Genomic DNA, 15,105 nt, shown 5'->3' with positions numbered 1-15,105 from the left:
ATTTTGCTGTCGACGTCCTTGTGCCCCAAGACAGAAAGACAAAGAAAGAAATAGAGAGAAAGGGCAATGTATACATTGTTTCACGCTGTTGCCGTTAGCGTCGTCCATTTAGGAAGGGGGAGGGGGTTGCTTGCTGCTGGCTCTGACGTGACGTAAAGGTCGCCTTGGGCAGCGAAGCATCCCACTTATTTACATGTAAATGCGCATATGCACAAAACGTGTCTGTGTGTGTGTGTGTGCGTGTGTGTGTGCGTGTGTGTGTGTGTGCGTGTGTGTGTGTGTGTGTGTATGACTAGTATGTGCAACAAAGCTTATGCATTATAGAAAGGAATCAAAAGCGAATATTGCTGCGTCACTCTGCGGCAGCAGGAAAATCAACAAACAAACAAAAACGCATTCTGACTGCTCTTGTCACTGCGCCCTGCCTATGCTTGTACCTGTGTAATCTATTGACTGCCACCGATAGAGTAAAGTTCAACTTTGACATTTACAGCGGAAAACAAAGCATTCATGGCGCATGCTCCACTCCACTCCACATACATACATGAAAATGTTAACATATATGTACATACATGCATTTGCATATCTAAAGCCAAAAACCAAATCAACACGATGCCAACCAAGCAAAGAGCGCGCAAGTATTCAAAAGTTTTCACTTCTCGATAACCGATGTGATAGCATCGATGGGCGGTCTATATTAAATATACATATATGAAAATCTTAACATATACATACATGCATATTCATATCTAAAGGGCAAAACCAACAAAACACGATGCCAACCAAGCAAAGGGCGCGCAAATATTCAAAAGTTTTCACTTTTCGATAATCGGTGTGATAGAACCAATAGGCCTATATTAAATATGTAATTGGTGCATTTCAAATCGAAACTTAATTGTTGCTTGTATTTGAATTCGTTTTATTTGTATTATCGGTTAGATAATTACATTGCAAAGGTAAAGAAAAATTAATGAATAAAACAACAGATTTTGTTTGTATAAAAAAAAAACTTTAAAAAATCGGGGATATTGCTTACATGAACCGATAAAATTTTCAATTTTTCGTTGTACGATTTGGGATTTTTTTTTTTTATGAATATGCATTTTTTCATTGTGGTCATGTTCTTTTCACTATAACTTGGGGAACGTGATTTTTGTTTTGTTTTTCTTTGCTTTGGGTGTATGTAAAAGTGGTTTAGAACTGTGTACAAGGACTACTGCATATATATTTAAATATACGATGACTATGGCTTGTGTGTGGGATTAGCGTGGTGCAACTGTTCAAATGCAGTTAGCGGCCTAGAATGTTGCGAGACCATTGCTTGACCATTGGCTTCGGTTTCGCCTGTTCGATGCGTTCAGCCTCCTGCATTTGCTCGGCCAGCTTGCGCTGATTGTCCCTGAATTGGCTTATGGGATCCTCGAATTGGCGATAATAATGCAAAACCTCGCGCACATCGTCAACATCATTTTGCGCAATGACTGCAATTCAGATTGTTTTTTTTAAAAGTGGATTAAATAAACTTCTATATTCCATTTTTTTTTCAGCTCACTCTTTAAAAAGGCGGCCAAGTCGAGAAGCTGGCCATCATCGTCGTTGCCATGCCAGCGGGCAATGCCAAATGTGTTGTCCGGATGCATTTTGGTTGCATTGCTATCCCAGTCGATGACAATCACCTGCAAACCAAAAAGCACAATTTTTATTTTTTATCATAGAAAAACATCTCCATGGCTTATCCTTGCGGGGAGTACTTAAATTGTTGCTGTTTGTAACGGTTTGGTAGTTATTATTAAGGATTAAGGATGCAAACTTACACGTCTTAGGTCGCGATTTAAATTGTCCAGATTTTTGACATGATGACCGTCAACGAAATGGGTGGCATCGCGCACCAGACGATACATGATATAGCCATTGGGATCTAATGCGTCCAGAATGGGAAACACGGTCATACCCTGCTCGGCAGTGAAGACAACAATTTCAAACTCTTTAGCGCATTCCTGCAGAAAGTGATCGACACCCGGACGCTTCTTGAAGCGCCAACCCGTCTGATATGTCCAATCTGGATGCACGAGCACATCCTTCATCTCCAGGACGAGCGTATAACGTGGCTGCACATACGGATGCTTGAGCGGATCGGGCAATAGTTTCGCCCGCGACGGTTCCTGAATCATTTTCTGATAGTAATGCAACGATTTCCACATACGCTGCAAATACTGCTGCACCAGCGGCTTGTGTGTAAACTCATCCTCAATCGTCTGACCCTCGGCATCCTGCTCCGGTTGTCCAAACTGATAGATGCCCCATAGCACAGTGGCAATGCCGCCGCCGCCAAAAATGGCAAAGCTTCAAAAAATAAAATCAAAATAAATTGGAACAAAAAGAAAAAATGGATCAATGGCTAACCCGAGTTTCATGCGCTTCCAGGCGCGCTCATTCTCCTTGGCCTCATCCTCCTCGCGCTTCTTGCGCTCCTGCTCGGCATTCCCGCCTGCATCGGGTGAGGTCTGTGGAAACAATTTGGATAGCAATGGCGCCGCTGTCTCCTGTGGAGCTGCCGGTTCCTCTGTGCGTGCGTTTGTGTGAGTGAGAGGGAGAGTGATTGTTAAGTAATCAAAAGTGAACACAAAGGGCCCACAAAGGGGGTGTGGACGAGTGTCGATTACTTACTGGTATTCTGGCTGTAGCCTCTGTTGATTCTGCCAAACCAGCTGTTATCCGCTGCCCGCGATCTGCCTGCGATGTGAATCGAGGCAAAGGTTGACAGTGGCAGCGACTGGTGATTATTCAATGAAAATGTGCGCCGCAATCGGTTGGCGAATGTGGAAAGAGGCGCACGTGGCGCGCCTAAGCGAATTAACTGAATGACTGTCGCTGGCGCCATGCTCATTTCTGTGTTATTTCAAGTGCGGCGTACAAATGCCGTTTCGCGTCCTCACTTGTAAATGTTGATTTTCTTTCGCTTTCAATTGAGCAACAATCGAACCCCCTTTAGAACTTAACCGGCATGGCTGCGAAAATTCTATACATATATGCTTGTGTGTCAGCTGGTCACACTAGGCACGCATCAGCTGACTGAAAAAAAGTCTGGCAACTCCTGTCAATTAGAGCTGCTAAAATTGTGCGCGTAAACACCAAGTAAGCCAAGCTAAAAAACAACAACAACTGAACTGGGAACTGAGAGAGAAACATAAAAAAAAAAACATGTCCAATTCGGAAGATACGCTTGAGAAGCGTGCAGAGCATATATGCCGCGTTTGCAATGTGCCATCGTTGCAAACTCTCTCGCTCTTCCAGCCCCACATGATTTCCGGCGAGCTGACGACACTGGCTGCGCAGCTCAGCTACTGCACCAGTCTGCAAGTGCTCGAGGAGGAGCATTTCCTGCCCAGTCAAATCTGCAAGCGCTGTGTCGTGCTGCTAACCCAGTTGGTTGGCTTTAGGGGCACAGCGTTACGCACAGATCGTATGCTACGCATGCACAATGCCGATGCATCCAAATTGGCAAACTCGTCCTGCTCTCCATCGTTAGTTAAATCGCTGTCAGATGTTGTGGATGTTGATTTGGAATTGACGGACACCGATGACTTTGTCTATGTGCTAGATGAAACTGAAGCGCTGGTTGTGCAGGATCACCAGCACGAGGTGGACGATGAGGAGCAAGGGCAGGAGGAGGAGAGGGAGGCGGAGGCGGAGGAGCCGGCGCCCGAGGAAATTACTGAAGATGAAATTGATTTTGCCGGTGATAAGCATGTTGAGGTTTTCGAAGTGGACTTTGATCTTCCCGACGAGGATTTTGAGGAGCACGAACCGAGCCACACAAAAGCCAACTGCATTAAGTTGCGTGGCACACACCGACCCAAAACCGTCAATGCCGCCCTCCTGTGTCCCGTAAAAAAATAATGTGATTTGAAAATTAATAGAAACAAAAATGAACACATAATTTTGTTGTTGTTGCAGATCTGTGGCAAGCAGCTGAGCACCAGTAACTCGTACAAGTATCACATGCAGCTGCACGGCGATGACAGGCCATTTGTGTGCAAGATTTGCGGCGACTCATTTAAGACGCGTAATGCGTACGATGGACACATAACGCTCCATAATCCCAACAATCCCAACAAATGCCGCATCTGTGGCAAGACATATCGGCAGGCATCATCGCTGCGCTCCCACCTGTACAGTCACAGCGGCGTCAAGCCGTTCACCTGCAACATCTGCGGCAAGGGCCTGACCCAAAAGTCCGGCTATAAGAAGCACATGCTCATCCATACGGGCGAAAAGCCGTACTATTGCGATACCTGCGGACGCAATTTTCGCTATTCCAGCAATCTGATTGCCCACAAGCGTTCCCACACTCGGAAGAGCAGCCCTACCAAAAATGCTTTGGCCCCACTAAAAGCACACCTGAATGCAAACCAACCAAATATTCTTTAATGTTTTTAAGCACTACAAATACAAACATTTGAAATGTAAGCTCTTACTAAATCGTCTTTTGACTGAAATTAATGTATCTCAAACAAAAAAATGGTGTTCTTGTAGTCCAAACACAAATAGGAATCTATAAAATAGAGCTGGCAAATCGTAAAAATTATATATTTCTAAAAGTTATATTTTTCTTTTATTGGCTTGCTTTGAATTTGTTTTTGTTTTTCTCTTTAACTTTTAAATTTTACAATATATACACACACGCACATATTGTCGAAATACAACTAATTACAGCCCTTTCAATATCTGTGAAGGATTAATGTTGACAAAACTTTACCAGACGCTTGAATTGCTTAGATGGCGCAATTGAGAATTGGTTAATAAATCACATATATGTATATATATTTTCAGAAAAATGACAAATTACATAGTCAATGTTGATATTTGGTAATATCGAAATATGTTTAAAGAACAATAGTGAACGGCTATTGTAGTCACGACACCCTTATAGTGCGGACTTAACATGCTGACATATATATTTTATATTTTAGTCCGGAAATGTGGTTGTAAGAGTTTTTAATGAATATGTTTGCTGTGTCACGACTGGATAGTCTACGCCTATCTCAATCCCACAACTTAAAACTTATCTTTCTACCGAAAGATATGGCAGTTATATTGTATAGTGTTCTGATCGGGTCGGACGTCGAGTCCACTTCGTGATCAAATCAAAAAGACGTATATATGCCACGCAAGATAGTTTTCAAACTCAGCGAGTACAACTTATTAAAAAAAATACAAGGGTATATATATAAAAAAGAAAGAAAAAAAAACAACTATCTTAGGCCTGCCGAAAATAAAATACTCTTATTGGAGTCCAATCACTCGCACCCTTAAAACAAAACGACAAAATAACATTCAAATCCAAACTGGCGAATACGCACTTAGAAACCTGACTGATCAAGTAAATATATATAATATCTGTCAGGATACACAATACATACACATATATATTGTGCGAGGAATCGCAAAATTGGTAAGCTAGTCAAATAGTGTTAATAGATTGATTTTTATACTCTGATACCGAAGGTTTAGAGACTTGAGACTTGGAACATACACTGGTCTGTGCCCGCGTCAGACAAAGTAAAAAAAATTGGAGTGCTACGTCCACTAAGTGGTCACAATTTTAAGGCTACATTCACCAAATTTGATTGGTACGTTGTTTGGCGATGTCCTTCAAAGATCGGCATATGCCGGACTGCATCGTTATCACTTGTTGTACATATGTGTATTTAAAGATTTGGACTTAAACACAAAAGCGTAACTAGGGCGTTTATAGAACCACAACCACCTTGGATGTGGATACCTGATGATCCATACCATCGGTCATATTGATGGCTGCCCGACGGCCGGCTGCAACCAGTGCGGTCCGTTCCGACTGCCCATTGGAGCCAGGGCTGATAATATTGCTGGTTGTCGTGACGGGCGCCTCCTTGTTGTGCACACGCAGATGGCTGTTGAGGCGCTTTTTCGTTGGGAATGCCTTCATGCATTTGTCGCACTTGAATGGCTTCTCGCCGGAGTGCAGCCGGAAATGGGCGTTCAGGTTGCTGGTGAAGGTGAAGGCACGCCCACAGATGGGGCATTTGTGCGGCTTTTCGCCGGAATGCACCAGCATGTGCTTCTTGTAGCCCGATTTCTGTGAGAGGCCAACCCCGCAGATTTCACAGGTGAACGCCTTCTCGCCCGTATGGCTAATCTTGTGCTGACGCAGCGACGACGAGTCATAGTAGGCCTTATCACACAGATCGCACGCATATGGACGCTCACCGGTGTGCGTCAGCTTGTGCCGTCGCAGATGATCGACCGCCGCATAGCTGCGTCCGCACTGATCACACTTGTACGGCTTGTCCTCGGCATGGGTGCGCATGTGGGCAGCCAAACTGGATGTGGTGCGATAGAAGCGGGAACACACCAAACACTTATGCGGCTTAACGTTCGTGTGCGTCAGCATATGCTCCTTGTAGTTGCGCAAGTGTTTCAGCTTCTTTCCACACACTTCGCACTTGTGCAGTTTCTCGTCCACATGGGAGCGCATATGCTGATTGAGACGGCACTGCTGTCGGAACGCCTTGTTGCACACATTACACACATGGGGCAGGACCTCGCTGCCAGGTCCGGCGACAACCAGTAGCGATCCCCCATCGGCCATTGACTCATCCAGAAATTCCTCACCCTCCTCGCTATCACCCGTTAGCTGCAAACAAACAACAGGAATTAATTGAATATTTTTAAATAAAAATATTTAGTTCAATTTATATACCAAATGCTCCTCGCGCTCGATGTCGAGTATATCGTCGGCTTCGACTTCGCCAATTACCTCATCGATGTGCTCCTCGCCGGACAGGATGACCATGTGATCGTGAAGCATTTGGATTTGCATTTGTTCGTTGACCGTTTCGACGACGGGCGAGTCCATAATCTCGATGTCATCTTCGTCCTCAACTTGCGAGTCGTATTCTGCTTTGATTGTCACATACTCAATGTCTGTCGTTTGGAAATCGAGTGCATCTTCTGTCTCAACATATGCATCTAACTCCGGATTATCGACAATAAATTCATCTTCTTCCGCCTCTGGCTCCATATCGTTTTCCTGTTCAGAGCACGACTCGCCAAACGTTGCGGCATTCGATTTGGCCCCAGATTCGGTACCGTTTTCATCGCCCAGCAGCTCAATCATTACGTACTCCTGGTTGTTATTGTCAGTGGCATTGGGATTTTGATTGGGATTAGACGTGTTATCGACTTCCTCGAGACCTAAACGGAGCAGTTCATCGGAATCGATGACCATGCGCTTAAAATTAAACGCCTGCTCCAACAGCTGAAGGCAATGCATACAAATGTGCTGGGGCATTGCGGCGCCATCCTGGGGCTCAAACGATAGATTCGAGCAATAGTGGAGCATGTGCGCTAACGTGGTGCTGCCCTCGGGACCGATCTCAATTTCATCTTGGAGCGATTTGTATTGTTTACAAGCCCGGGTGCATGTGCGACAATTGAGGACAACGCCCGACTTGCTGCCGCCGCCGCTCATGGTGGTCCCCGTTTGCCTATGCAACAAAATTGTTTAGCTTTCGCAGTTGTTACCACTGTTTACAAATTGCAAGTGCAAAGCGCCGATTTTAATGCGCAACTTCTTTTCTATTTGCCATTCGCGTGTAATATTGTCTTGAGTTTGAAAAAAAAAACACACACAAATTGTATTGGCATATGCAGTCACACACTCTCGATAGCTTCAAAATGGCGTCGTTTGGTGGCAATCGGTCCACAAGCAAGCAAAGAAGCCAGCAAGCGAAGAAGAAGCACATAACATGAGCAGTGTTGGTTAACGTAAATATAAACTGAATTAACTTTTTATTCAACTTATACTTCATGTTATTAAATTTAAAATCTACAAAAGAAATGAATGATTATTATGATGGCTAAAACCGGTAATAGTTGAAGTAACTGTCGAATTTTTCGTTTCTGCATCTGAGGAAAGCGATTCACACCCTGTTTGTGATATCCCAAACGGTACAGTTGATCCTGTCCGGGAACGGGAATATATATATCTGGGATATATCGGGATATCTGACGTTAGCTGCGATGATTCGATTGAAGGCTCCAATTTCCGTTGCTTGAGTTGCCTAAAAAGGATTAAGGAATGTTAATATCTTCTTGCGGTGATGCTCTCCGGTGTAACACTCTTACCGTCGTTGGGCCTCCATCCTCTGAATTTCAGTTTGATATTTAATTTGGCGCGCACGAAACTCGAGTTGCTTACGTGCCATACGATTCCGATGCAGTTCCACATATTGCTTCTGACACACTTTGTATGCCAACTGCATGTCCTTGTACAACTTTTCCATTTCTTTTGCCTGCAAAAGTACGATAAAAATATATCCATCTGGAATTGTAGACAGAATCTCCCACTTTTTTCACAATGTGCTCTTCCAATCTCTTTCGATGGTCTTTCTGAAAGGTATCGATGACGTCATGGGGCAGACCATCATGCCACGGCTCCGGATGAAACATATCCTTGAGATTTGTGGGCAGCGCATTGTTCACCTGACGCCCACGAACCCTTTTGCCACATATCGGGCACATAAAGGAGGGTGCATCTCCGGCCTTTCGACCAATGCTGGCTGTGACGCATTTCTCGCAAGCCAGGTGCTGGCAGGCGAGCAAAAATATGATCCGCTGATCAATATAAAAATCGAAACAGCTATTGCAGTGTATCCACAATTTCTTCGCCGTGTCCATATTATTTGGAACTTGTGAACATTTACCGGTGGCGCTTGTCATTTTTTCTTTTGCTGATTTCCGAGGTTGCCACTCAAGTTTTTATAATAATAACGGTGTATGACCGAAAATCAGCTGTTTATGTACCATAACATCACAATAAGAGTCAGTAAGCTAGATACGCAGCTCAACACAAAGTGTAAACATCGTTAAGTGGTTTTTAATATCAATAATCGACAAACAAGCAAACTAATAAATAAACAAGTAAGAGCGTTGTAGTCGAGAGAGCTCGACTACGATTTACCCTGAACCTAGCTGTTAAATATATTCTAAAACTATTGGCAAATTTCCCTATATTAAGTTTTGCACCCAAATGTGAGCAGGTCTTATAGTAACCTCAGGCACTGAAGAGTAAAAGAAACGAGCAGCGCATGTTTTTATTCACAAGCCCGAACTGATGCTAGCCGACTGGCAACAACGTACAACGTGTATATACGTACACGCCATCGTACCGGGGTAACGGGGGTCTGCAGAGTACACACAAAGACATATTGACGCTCGCGTCGATTATCATGTTATCTCTTTCTCACACATGCGCTCCCATATTGATGCATACAGAAAATGCTTGCGGCTGCTGATAGAAATTAGATCAATATGAGGATATAATTTCGACTATAATTTGGCTGTTTGTTATGCCTTGCCTGTCGAAAGCACCAATATATCGCTCAGCCGGCTAGCTATCGGCTCAGGGGTAATTCGACCGCGATATATTGGGCGGCAAGTTAACAAAAAATTGGTATTCTTTTATAAATAAAAAAAAAAAAAAAAAAAAAGAAAATATTTCCATCAAACTAGTTCGTTCGCTGCTGTGTGGATGTTGTACAGCCTGCGTGTCCCTCCCTTCCTAGTGATTCCTCCTCTAAATTTCCTGGAGAAATTCCCTTTCACAATTATTCCTTTCTCGTTTGTTTCTTATGCCTTCATCTCACCCAATCACATTAATTTACCACCTCATGTTCAGTTTTTTCAGACTAATTTACAACTCATGAGATACATGCGACATCGTGATCCCTAACATTTTGTTGGCCAACACTAAATTCGCTTATATATATTTAATACAAATTCACCTATCTACTTAAAGCTTACAAAATATTTATGATTTTTCTTTTCTTTTTCTATTTGGCTTCAAAAGTGCGCATCACTGAGTGACAAATGAGCATCACTATTGCATGGGTTAGGGCCGATCAGCCGTCTTTGGCTCACTCTGCCGCAGTTAGGCGGGAACAAACTCACAGGTGTTTTGATTTAATCCGAGGTGTCTCCGGGACTCCGGGTTTCGACTTCCTGGTTCCTGAGTCCAGTTGTCCCTGGCGATTTTCTCCTTGATGGCGGCGATGGATAGTTCCGCCTGTTGCTGCAGCCGATTTGAATGTTTTTTTGTTTTATTTTTATTTATTATTTTTCTTTTGCTTTACATTTATTTATTTTACATTATTTTATTTTATATATAATTACTTAATAATTTATTTGAATTTCTTTTTAAATATCTTTTTGCAGCGCATGCGCATGCGGTCCCTCTTTCTCCTTTTTTCTTCCCTATTTTTCTGAAGATGGTCTCCCATCGATATCCCTCGCTTATCGATCTATCTGCCGACCATAACATGTTTCTTAACCGATCTTGATGGAATTTAGGAAGTTGATCAATAATATGCATATGTATATTATGTATAAATTTATTGCTATCGGAAATTTAAATGTATCGATAATCGAGAAACGGAGGCAGTTATCGATCAAATAAATCAAATTTGATCTGCGCCGGGTATACGAGAACCTATATTCCAAATTTGAAGTCTCTAGCTCTTAAAGTCTCTGAGATCTGCGTCTTCAGACAGACGGACGGACGCACGGACACTTATCAAGAATATATATACTTTATGGGGTCGGAGATGCTTCCTTCCGCCTCTTTTGCACAAAACCATTATACCTTTTTTATCCATTTTTAACGGGTTCAGGGTATAAAAATACAACAAAAAAGAAAATATTGCTGCATATATATTTATATATTGACATTGCTCACATCAAGAGCGAGCAGCGTACTGCGCCTAAGCTCTTTTCTTAAACTCGTTTACGTTTAGTTTCAGCAGCAAAATGTTTGGTTTTGTGAAACCACTGCTAAAATATCGAATTGCATGCATGCTAATCATAATTGCCGTGGTGGCCAAACTCTATCAGAAGGACCTGCTGCAGCTAATTCAAAAAACAGCCGGAAGCTATTTGGACACCACTGTCAGAAGCGAGGAGCACGCTGAAAGTGTTGCCGTTGAGTTTAATGCAGATCCACGCGGCGTGCTCTTTACGCCCGCACAGCTGGCCACGTATAACGGGGAGAAGGTTGGTGGCGACATTTATCTGGCGCTGCTCGGAGCCGTCTTTGATGTGAGTCGCGGCCTGAAGCACTACGGACCTGGTTGCAGTTACAATTATTTTGCGGGTCGCGATGCGTCCGTTTCCTTTGTGAGCGGACAATTTGAGCACTACGATCCCGAGACGGCAGACGATGTGCTCAGTCTCCAACCGAATAATCTGATCGAGCTGGACAAATGGCGGCAGTTCTACGAAACGGAATACAAATATGTTGGCAGGGTCATTGGACGTTTTTATGACGAGACGGGCAAGTCGACCGTCTACCATCAGAAGTATCTGGCATTGCTGGAGCAGGCCCAGTTGGCCAAGGCACAAATTGATGAGCTGCGCAACCGTTATCCCGGCTGCAACATCGAGTGGTCCGAGGCGAGGGGCACTCGCGTATGGTGCACGACAACCAGCGGCGATGGCCAGTTGCGCGACTGGACCGGTTATCCACGCAAGCTGTATAATCGCGACAAGAAGAACTTTCACTGCGCATGCGTGCCCGAAGCGGAACTCAACGATCCCATCTTTAAATCTTATGACAATTGTGCGCCCCTCGCACTTGAATGTTTTTATCGTGTCTAGAAATTTGTCAGCTACATAAAGTCAAAATATAAAAATTTGTTTCCTGTATTGCTGTCCGATTCGGACGGATATATTTTCAGATTCATTAAGATTACTTTAGAAACAGAGCTACATATATATAGGTACTTAATCAGGTTGGAGACGTTAACGACGAAATTATAATACCCTTTGCAACGGTATAATAAAATGTATATACAACTAGTTATATTTATGTATTAGTACATTTTTCACGTTCAATAAAATTTCTCAAATTTTTTTAAAACTAAATTCACATATTATTTTGATTCGATCTTTAAATTAATTACAAAAAATTACTAATTTTGTGCTTTTATTATTTTGACTATATGGCAACTTTGTAGGCAGCCGTCAGCTTTTTTGACTCGATTGCCGCTGACAATCGACAGTCAACACAACGCCAACATAAATATTGTCACAGAAAAAAATAAAACAGAAGGCAATTCAACTTTTGACGTTACATTAAGGAATTTCAAACCAAATACAAAATTATACGTGAAAGTACTAGATTCACATACGCATTTTCGCATTATTTTTTCTTTTCTTCACATTTCGACTATTGCCAGTAAGTATATTTAATGTGCTATATGTGCAAATATATATATATATATATGTATATATATATTGAGAGAGAGGGATAAGGTCGATTTGCGAATAATTGCGCGTTTGCTTTTTGTAGAGCTTATGATATAATGTCGCGTACGCTGACTCGTATACTTGGACGCTGCCTGATCAACCACATAAATATGAAGCCCTTGCAGCCGAATAGTATGTCGAGTTATCTGCTTACCTCGAAGACGTTTCGAGCTCAATGTGTTGGCTGCCAGGCGTCCTATTCGAAGCGCTCCGATGCGGGGGAACCCTTTAAAATTGTGACCAAGTCGCGCGGCGTTGATGATGGTAAGTAGCAGCTATCAGCTAGCAGCGATTAATCACAGTTATCTAATGTTTCCGCAGACGATCTCAATAGTTGGGAGGGCGAGCCCAACTGGGAGCTGACTTCGAAGCGTCACAATCGCTTCTATTTGCCAAATGCGACAGGTCCGGCGTGGCAGGGCGATACATCTACCGTGTGTCTGATGGAGCCGCTGGCACATCTAGTCAATTTCTTTAGGGAACCAAATGTCGACAAATCACGTCTGGAGTTTGCATGCTGTCAGTGTCCAATGCTGATACGCGACTCCATCTTTGAGCTGTTCCCAGTGCGTGCAATCGGTCAGAAGGACTATGCCATAACGCTACTCACGCTCAGCTATGAGGGCGAGATTGAGCAGGGAGCAGCCAAGGCAAGCAAGAAACTATCCCAAAAACATAATCATTCAGTTCACACTTAATTTATTGTATAATTTACAGTTTGTGCTGGCGGCCAGAGAAATAAGCGATCGCTTGCTGTCGTTGGGTTACTGGTCTGATTTTGTGAATCCGTTTAGTGGCCGGCCATACTATTTACCAAGAGACGGCTCCACCTTGTACAAACAAGACTCGCGCTTTCGTGGCGTAAATATGTGCCTTTCGATCTACAACGAATGTGTCCTTATCACCGCCGAGGAGAACGATAATGTTTGCTTCTCAGGCACAGTATTTTGTACAGCGCCCAATGATTATGGCCTGCTCGTTGAGCTGCTGGCGCCCGCCGAGTTCAAGTTAAGAGCTGACGATATGCCGCAATGACAGCCAAAAACGATTCTGTAATTTGCATAGTAAAATTTTTTCAACTGTTACCAATTATGACAAAATAATAATAGCAGCATAATGGCGATAGCAATGGCTAGCTAGCTGAGAGTAACGTAATTGAAAGACAAAATCTAAAAACGCCGATAAGTGATGACAACTGTATTTATTGTCAAGTTATTGTTTGGACTTGTCACACCAACAAATATTTACAACTGCATAAGTTTGTTATACATTTGAAATTAAATTACACACATACACACACACACACATATATATATATATATATATATATATATATATATATATATATATATATATATATTTAATAACTGATTTTGCTTACTGTTTTTGGTTTTCGACTATGTGGTGTGTTAAGTGTTTGCCACTTGATTGCAGTGTCTTTCAATGTCCTTCAGGCGATTGATTAGCGAATGCAACTCTTCGGCATTGCACATGAACTCCAAAATGGTGATGCGTTCGCCGCTGCTCTGGCGATAGTGCCCTAGATTGATGTGGAAGTGTGGAGCACCGCTGCTGAAATTAGGCGTTGATGATTTTGCATCGCACACAATGCGCCACTGTACGTCGGTAATGTGGGGGAAATTGTGGCCCAGCTGCAGTTGTCGCAGTACAAGATCCTTGCGATTGTCATCGTACACACGTGTTAGTTCGTCAATGGCACTGGCGTGCAGTACAAGTGACTCCAGTTGTTGGCGCAGCATCCCACTGTCCCATCCGTGTTTTGTGGCTACTGCGTATAGTGTGACGACAGCATATTCGCTCTGTTTGGCACTGGCTGCATTTGTTGCGTATATCTCGGGCACTGGCGCTATAACTATTAACAAAAAACAACTGAGTGCATACATTTTATGGATTAAAGTAACAAACAAAGCGACATACTTGCATCTGGATGGAGTGTCAATTTCAATGCATTGGCAATTAGTGTTTTACTTATGGCAGCTGTTAGCGTTGTGCCCAAGTTTTTAAGACCAGAAACCACGGTTGCTGACAACAATCCATTATTTGCATTTGTCGTTGTTTTCGATGTGGATGGAAATTGTGTCGCGGTGGCCATTAAACAAAATTTTGTATACCCGTATTTAAGAATATCCAAAATAATAATAATAAACAGCTGGGCGTTTTGCCATGCACAACAAGCTACAGCTTACGTTTACAGTGTATTTACATTCGTGCGAATGTACAGCATGCCAACGTAGTTTTCAAGTTGAAATATGCATTGCCGTCATCGTCGATAAGCCTCATATCGATATATTCATATATTGAGTCTATCGAAGAATGGTGTGCCGATAACATCACCTTATTATTATTGCCTGCGAAAATTTGATATTCAGTTCAGCAAATTTAGTTGACAATTGTTATGCCTTGCCTGTCGAAAGCACCAATATATCGCTCAGCCGGCTAGCTATCGGCTCAGGAGTAATTCGACCGCGATATATTGGGCGGCAAGTTAACAAAAAATTGGTATCCTTTTATAAATAAAAAAAAAACAAATATTTCCATCAAACCAGTCCGCTCGCTGCTGTGTTGGCTGTGTGGATGTTGTACAGCCTGCGTGTCCCTCCCTTCCTTGTGATTCCTCCTCTAAATTTCCTGGAGAAATTCCCTTTCATAATTATTTCTTTCTCGTTTGTTTCTTATGCCCTCATCTCACCCAATCACATTGTTTAAATTGTATTTCCGAGAGTGCTGAGTATGAATTTT

At 42.8% G+C, this 15,105-nt stretch overlaps 7 protein-coding genes across 8 annotated transcripts; 3 read left to right on the top strand and 4 right to left on the bottom strand.

The window, feature by feature from the left end:
• Window positions 1–877: 877 nt before the first annotated feature.
• Window positions 878–3,026, bottom strand: LOC6569530 (mitochondrial import inner membrane translocase subunit TIM50-C). The gene is made up of 5 exons (XM_001995425.2): window positions 2,668–3,026; window positions 2,404–2,563; window positions 1,815–2,343; window positions 1,553–1,676; window positions 878–1,481 (listed from the first exon to the last, which is right to left on the bottom strand). The coding sequence occupies exons 1-5, from the start codon at window positions 2,885–2,887 to the stop codon at window positions 1,291–1,293; spliced, it is 1,224 nt and encodes a 407-aa protein (XP_001995461.1). The 5' UTR covers window positions 2,888–3,026; the 3' UTR covers window positions 878–1,290.
• A 66-nt stretch (window positions 3,027–3,092) lies between these two features.
• On the top strand, window positions 3,093–4,588 carry LOC6569201 (zinc finger protein 771). The gene is made up of 2 exons (XM_001995424.3): window positions 3,093–3,888; window positions 3,958–4,588. Exons 1-2 carry the CDS (start codon window positions 3,202–3,204, stop codon window positions 4,429–4,431), a joined length of 1,161 nt encoding a protein of 386 aa, XP_001995460.1. The 5' UTR covers window positions 3,093–3,201; the 3' UTR covers window positions 4,432–4,588.
• A 1,100-nt stretch (window positions 4,589–5,688) lies between these two features.
• LOC6569200 (zinc finger protein 239) lies at window positions 5,689–7,719 on the bottom strand. 2 transcript variants are annotated; one of them, XM_001995423.2, is made up of 2 exons: window positions 6,743–7,719; window positions 5,689–6,676 (listed from the first exon to the last, which is right to left on the bottom strand). In XM_001995423.2, exons 1-2 carry the CDS (start codon window positions 7,511–7,513, stop codon window positions 5,753–5,755), a joined length of 1,695 nt encoding a protein of 564 aa, XP_001995459.1. In that variant the 5' UTR covers window positions 7,514–7,719; the 3' UTR covers window positions 5,689–5,752. The 2 variants fall into 2 exon arrangements, with proteins under 2 accessions (XP_001995459.1, XP_032597356.1); XM_032741465.1 differs by having other exon boundaries at window positions 6,800–7,692.
• Window positions 7,720–7,804: 85 nt separating this feature from the next.
• On the bottom strand, window positions 7,805–8,845 carry LOC6569199 (RING finger protein vilya). The gene is made up of 3 exons (XM_032741466.1): window positions 8,392–8,845; window positions 8,170–8,336; window positions 7,805–8,105 (listed from the first exon to the last, which is right to left on the bottom strand). Exons 1-3 carry the CDS (start codon window positions 8,761–8,763, stop codon window positions 7,871–7,873), a joined length of 774 nt encoding a protein of 257 aa, XP_032597357.1. The 5' UTR covers window positions 8,764–8,845; the 3' UTR covers window positions 7,805–7,870.
• Window positions 8,846–10,818: 1,973 nt separating this feature from the next.
• On the top strand, window positions 10,819–11,961 carry LOC6569198 (neuferricin homolog). Its single transcript, XM_001995421.3, has one exon. It carries the CDS (start codon window positions 10,849–10,851, stop codon window positions 11,692–11,694), a length of 846 nt encoding a protein of 281 aa, XP_001995457.1. The 5' UTR covers window positions 10,819–10,848; the 3' UTR covers window positions 11,695–11,961.
• A 115-nt stretch (window positions 11,962–12,076) lies between these two features.
• LOC6569424 (cobalamin trafficking protein CblD) lies at window positions 12,077–13,470 on the top strand. The gene is made up of 4 exons (XM_001995420.2): window positions 12,077–12,274; window positions 12,389–12,609; window positions 12,667–12,995; window positions 13,063–13,470. The coding sequence occupies exons 2-4, from the start codon at window positions 12,402–12,404 to the stop codon at window positions 13,378–13,380; spliced, it is 855 nt and encodes a 284-aa protein (XP_001995456.1). The 5' UTR covers window positions 12,077–12,274; window positions 12,389–12,401; the 3' UTR covers window positions 13,381–13,470.
• Window positions 13,471–13,702: 232 nt separating this feature from the next.
• Window positions 13,703–14,573, bottom strand: LOC6569423 (COMM domain-containing protein 3). Its single transcript, XM_001995419.2, has 2 exons — window positions 14,284–14,573; window positions 13,703–14,218 (listed from the first exon to the last, which is right to left on the bottom strand). Exons 1-2 carry the CDS (start codon window positions 14,456–14,458, stop codon window positions 13,755–13,757), a joined length of 639 nt encoding a protein of 212 aa, XP_001995455.1. The 5' UTR covers window positions 14,459–14,573; the 3' UTR covers window positions 13,703–13,754.
• Between the last annotated feature and the right edge of the window lie 532 nt (window positions 14,574–15,105).

The sequence above is a fragment of the Drosophila grimshawi genome, unplaced genomic scaffold (genome assembly GCF_018153295.1).
Source record: "Drosophila grimshawi isolate 15287-2541.00 unplaced genomic scaffold, ASM1815329v1 contig_848, whole genome shotgun sequence".
Taxonomy (NCBI): domain Eukaryota; kingdom Metazoa; phylum Arthropoda; class Insecta; order Diptera; family Drosophilidae; genus Drosophila; species Drosophila grimshawi.
Note: the sequence above shows the minus strand (reverse complement) of the source record. Positions and strands in the feature narration are given on the sequence as shown.

Bases quoted from the DNA above. Each gene is read 5' to 3' on its own strand.
- LOC6569530 (XM_001995425.2), bottom strand. From the start codon at position 2,887: ATGAGCATGGCGCCAGCGACAGTCATTCAGTTAATTCGCTTAGGCGCG. The intron at 2,564-2,667 runs GTAAGTAATCGA...ACGCACGCACAG, and splicing joins AGGCTACAGCCAGAATACCA to AGGAACCGGCAGCTCCACAG. The intron at 1,482-1,552 runs GTGAGCTGAAAA...TCTGAATTGCAG, and splicing joins CTTGGCCGCCTTTTTAAAGA to TCATTGCGCAAAATGATGTT.
- LOC6569201 (XM_001995424.3), top strand. From the start codon at position 3,202: ATGTCCAATTCGGAAGATACGCTTGAGAAGCGTGCAGAGCATATATGC. The intron at 3,889-3,957 runs GTAAAAAAATAA...TTGTTGTTGCAG, and splicing joins ATGCCGCCCTCCTGTGTCCC to ATCTGTGGCAAGCAGCTGAG.
- LOC6569200 (XM_001995423.2), bottom strand. From the start codon at position 7,513: ATGAGCGGCGGCGGCAGCAAGTCGGGCGTTGTCCTCAATTGTCGCACA. The intron at 6,677-6,742 runs GTATATAAATTG...GTTTGTTTGCAG, and splicing joins TCGAGCGCGAGGAGCATTTG to CTAACGGGTGATAGCGAGGA.
- LOC6569199 (XM_032741466.1), bottom strand. From the start codon at position 8,763: ATGACAAGCGCCACCGGTAAATGTTCACAAGTTCCAAATAATATGGAC. The intron at 8,337-8,391 runs GTGGGAGATTCT...GTACTTTTGCAG, and splicing joins AAGAGCACATTGTGAAAAAA to GCAAAAGAAATGGAAAAGTT. The intron at 8,106-8,169 runs GTAAGAGTGTTA...AATCCTTTTTAG, and splicing joins AGGATGGAGGCCCAACGACG to GCAACTCAAGCAACGGAAAT.
- LOC6569198 (XM_001995421.3), top strand. From the start codon at position 10,849: ATGTTTGGTTTTGTGAAACCACTGCTAAAATATCGAATTGCATGCATG.
- LOC6569424 (XM_001995420.2), top strand. From the start codon at position 12,402: ATGTCGCGTACGCTGACTCGTATACTTGGACGCTGCCTGATCAACCAC. The intron at 12,610-12,666 runs GTAAGTAGCAGC...ATGTTTCCGCAG, and splicing joins GTCGCGCGGCGTTGATGATG to ACGATCTCAATAGTTGGGAG. The intron at 12,996-13,062 runs GCAAGCAAGAAA...TATAATTTACAG, and splicing joins TTGAGCAGGGAGCAGCCAAG to TTTGTGCTGGCGGCCAGAGA.
- LOC6569423 (XM_001995419.2), bottom strand. From the start codon at position 14,458: ATGGCCACCGCGACACAATTTCCATCCACATCGAAAACAACGACAAAT. The intron at 14,219-14,283 runs GTATGTCGCTTT...TTTTGTTAATAG, and splicing joins GACACTCCATCCAGATGCAA to TTATAGCGCCAGTGCCCGAG.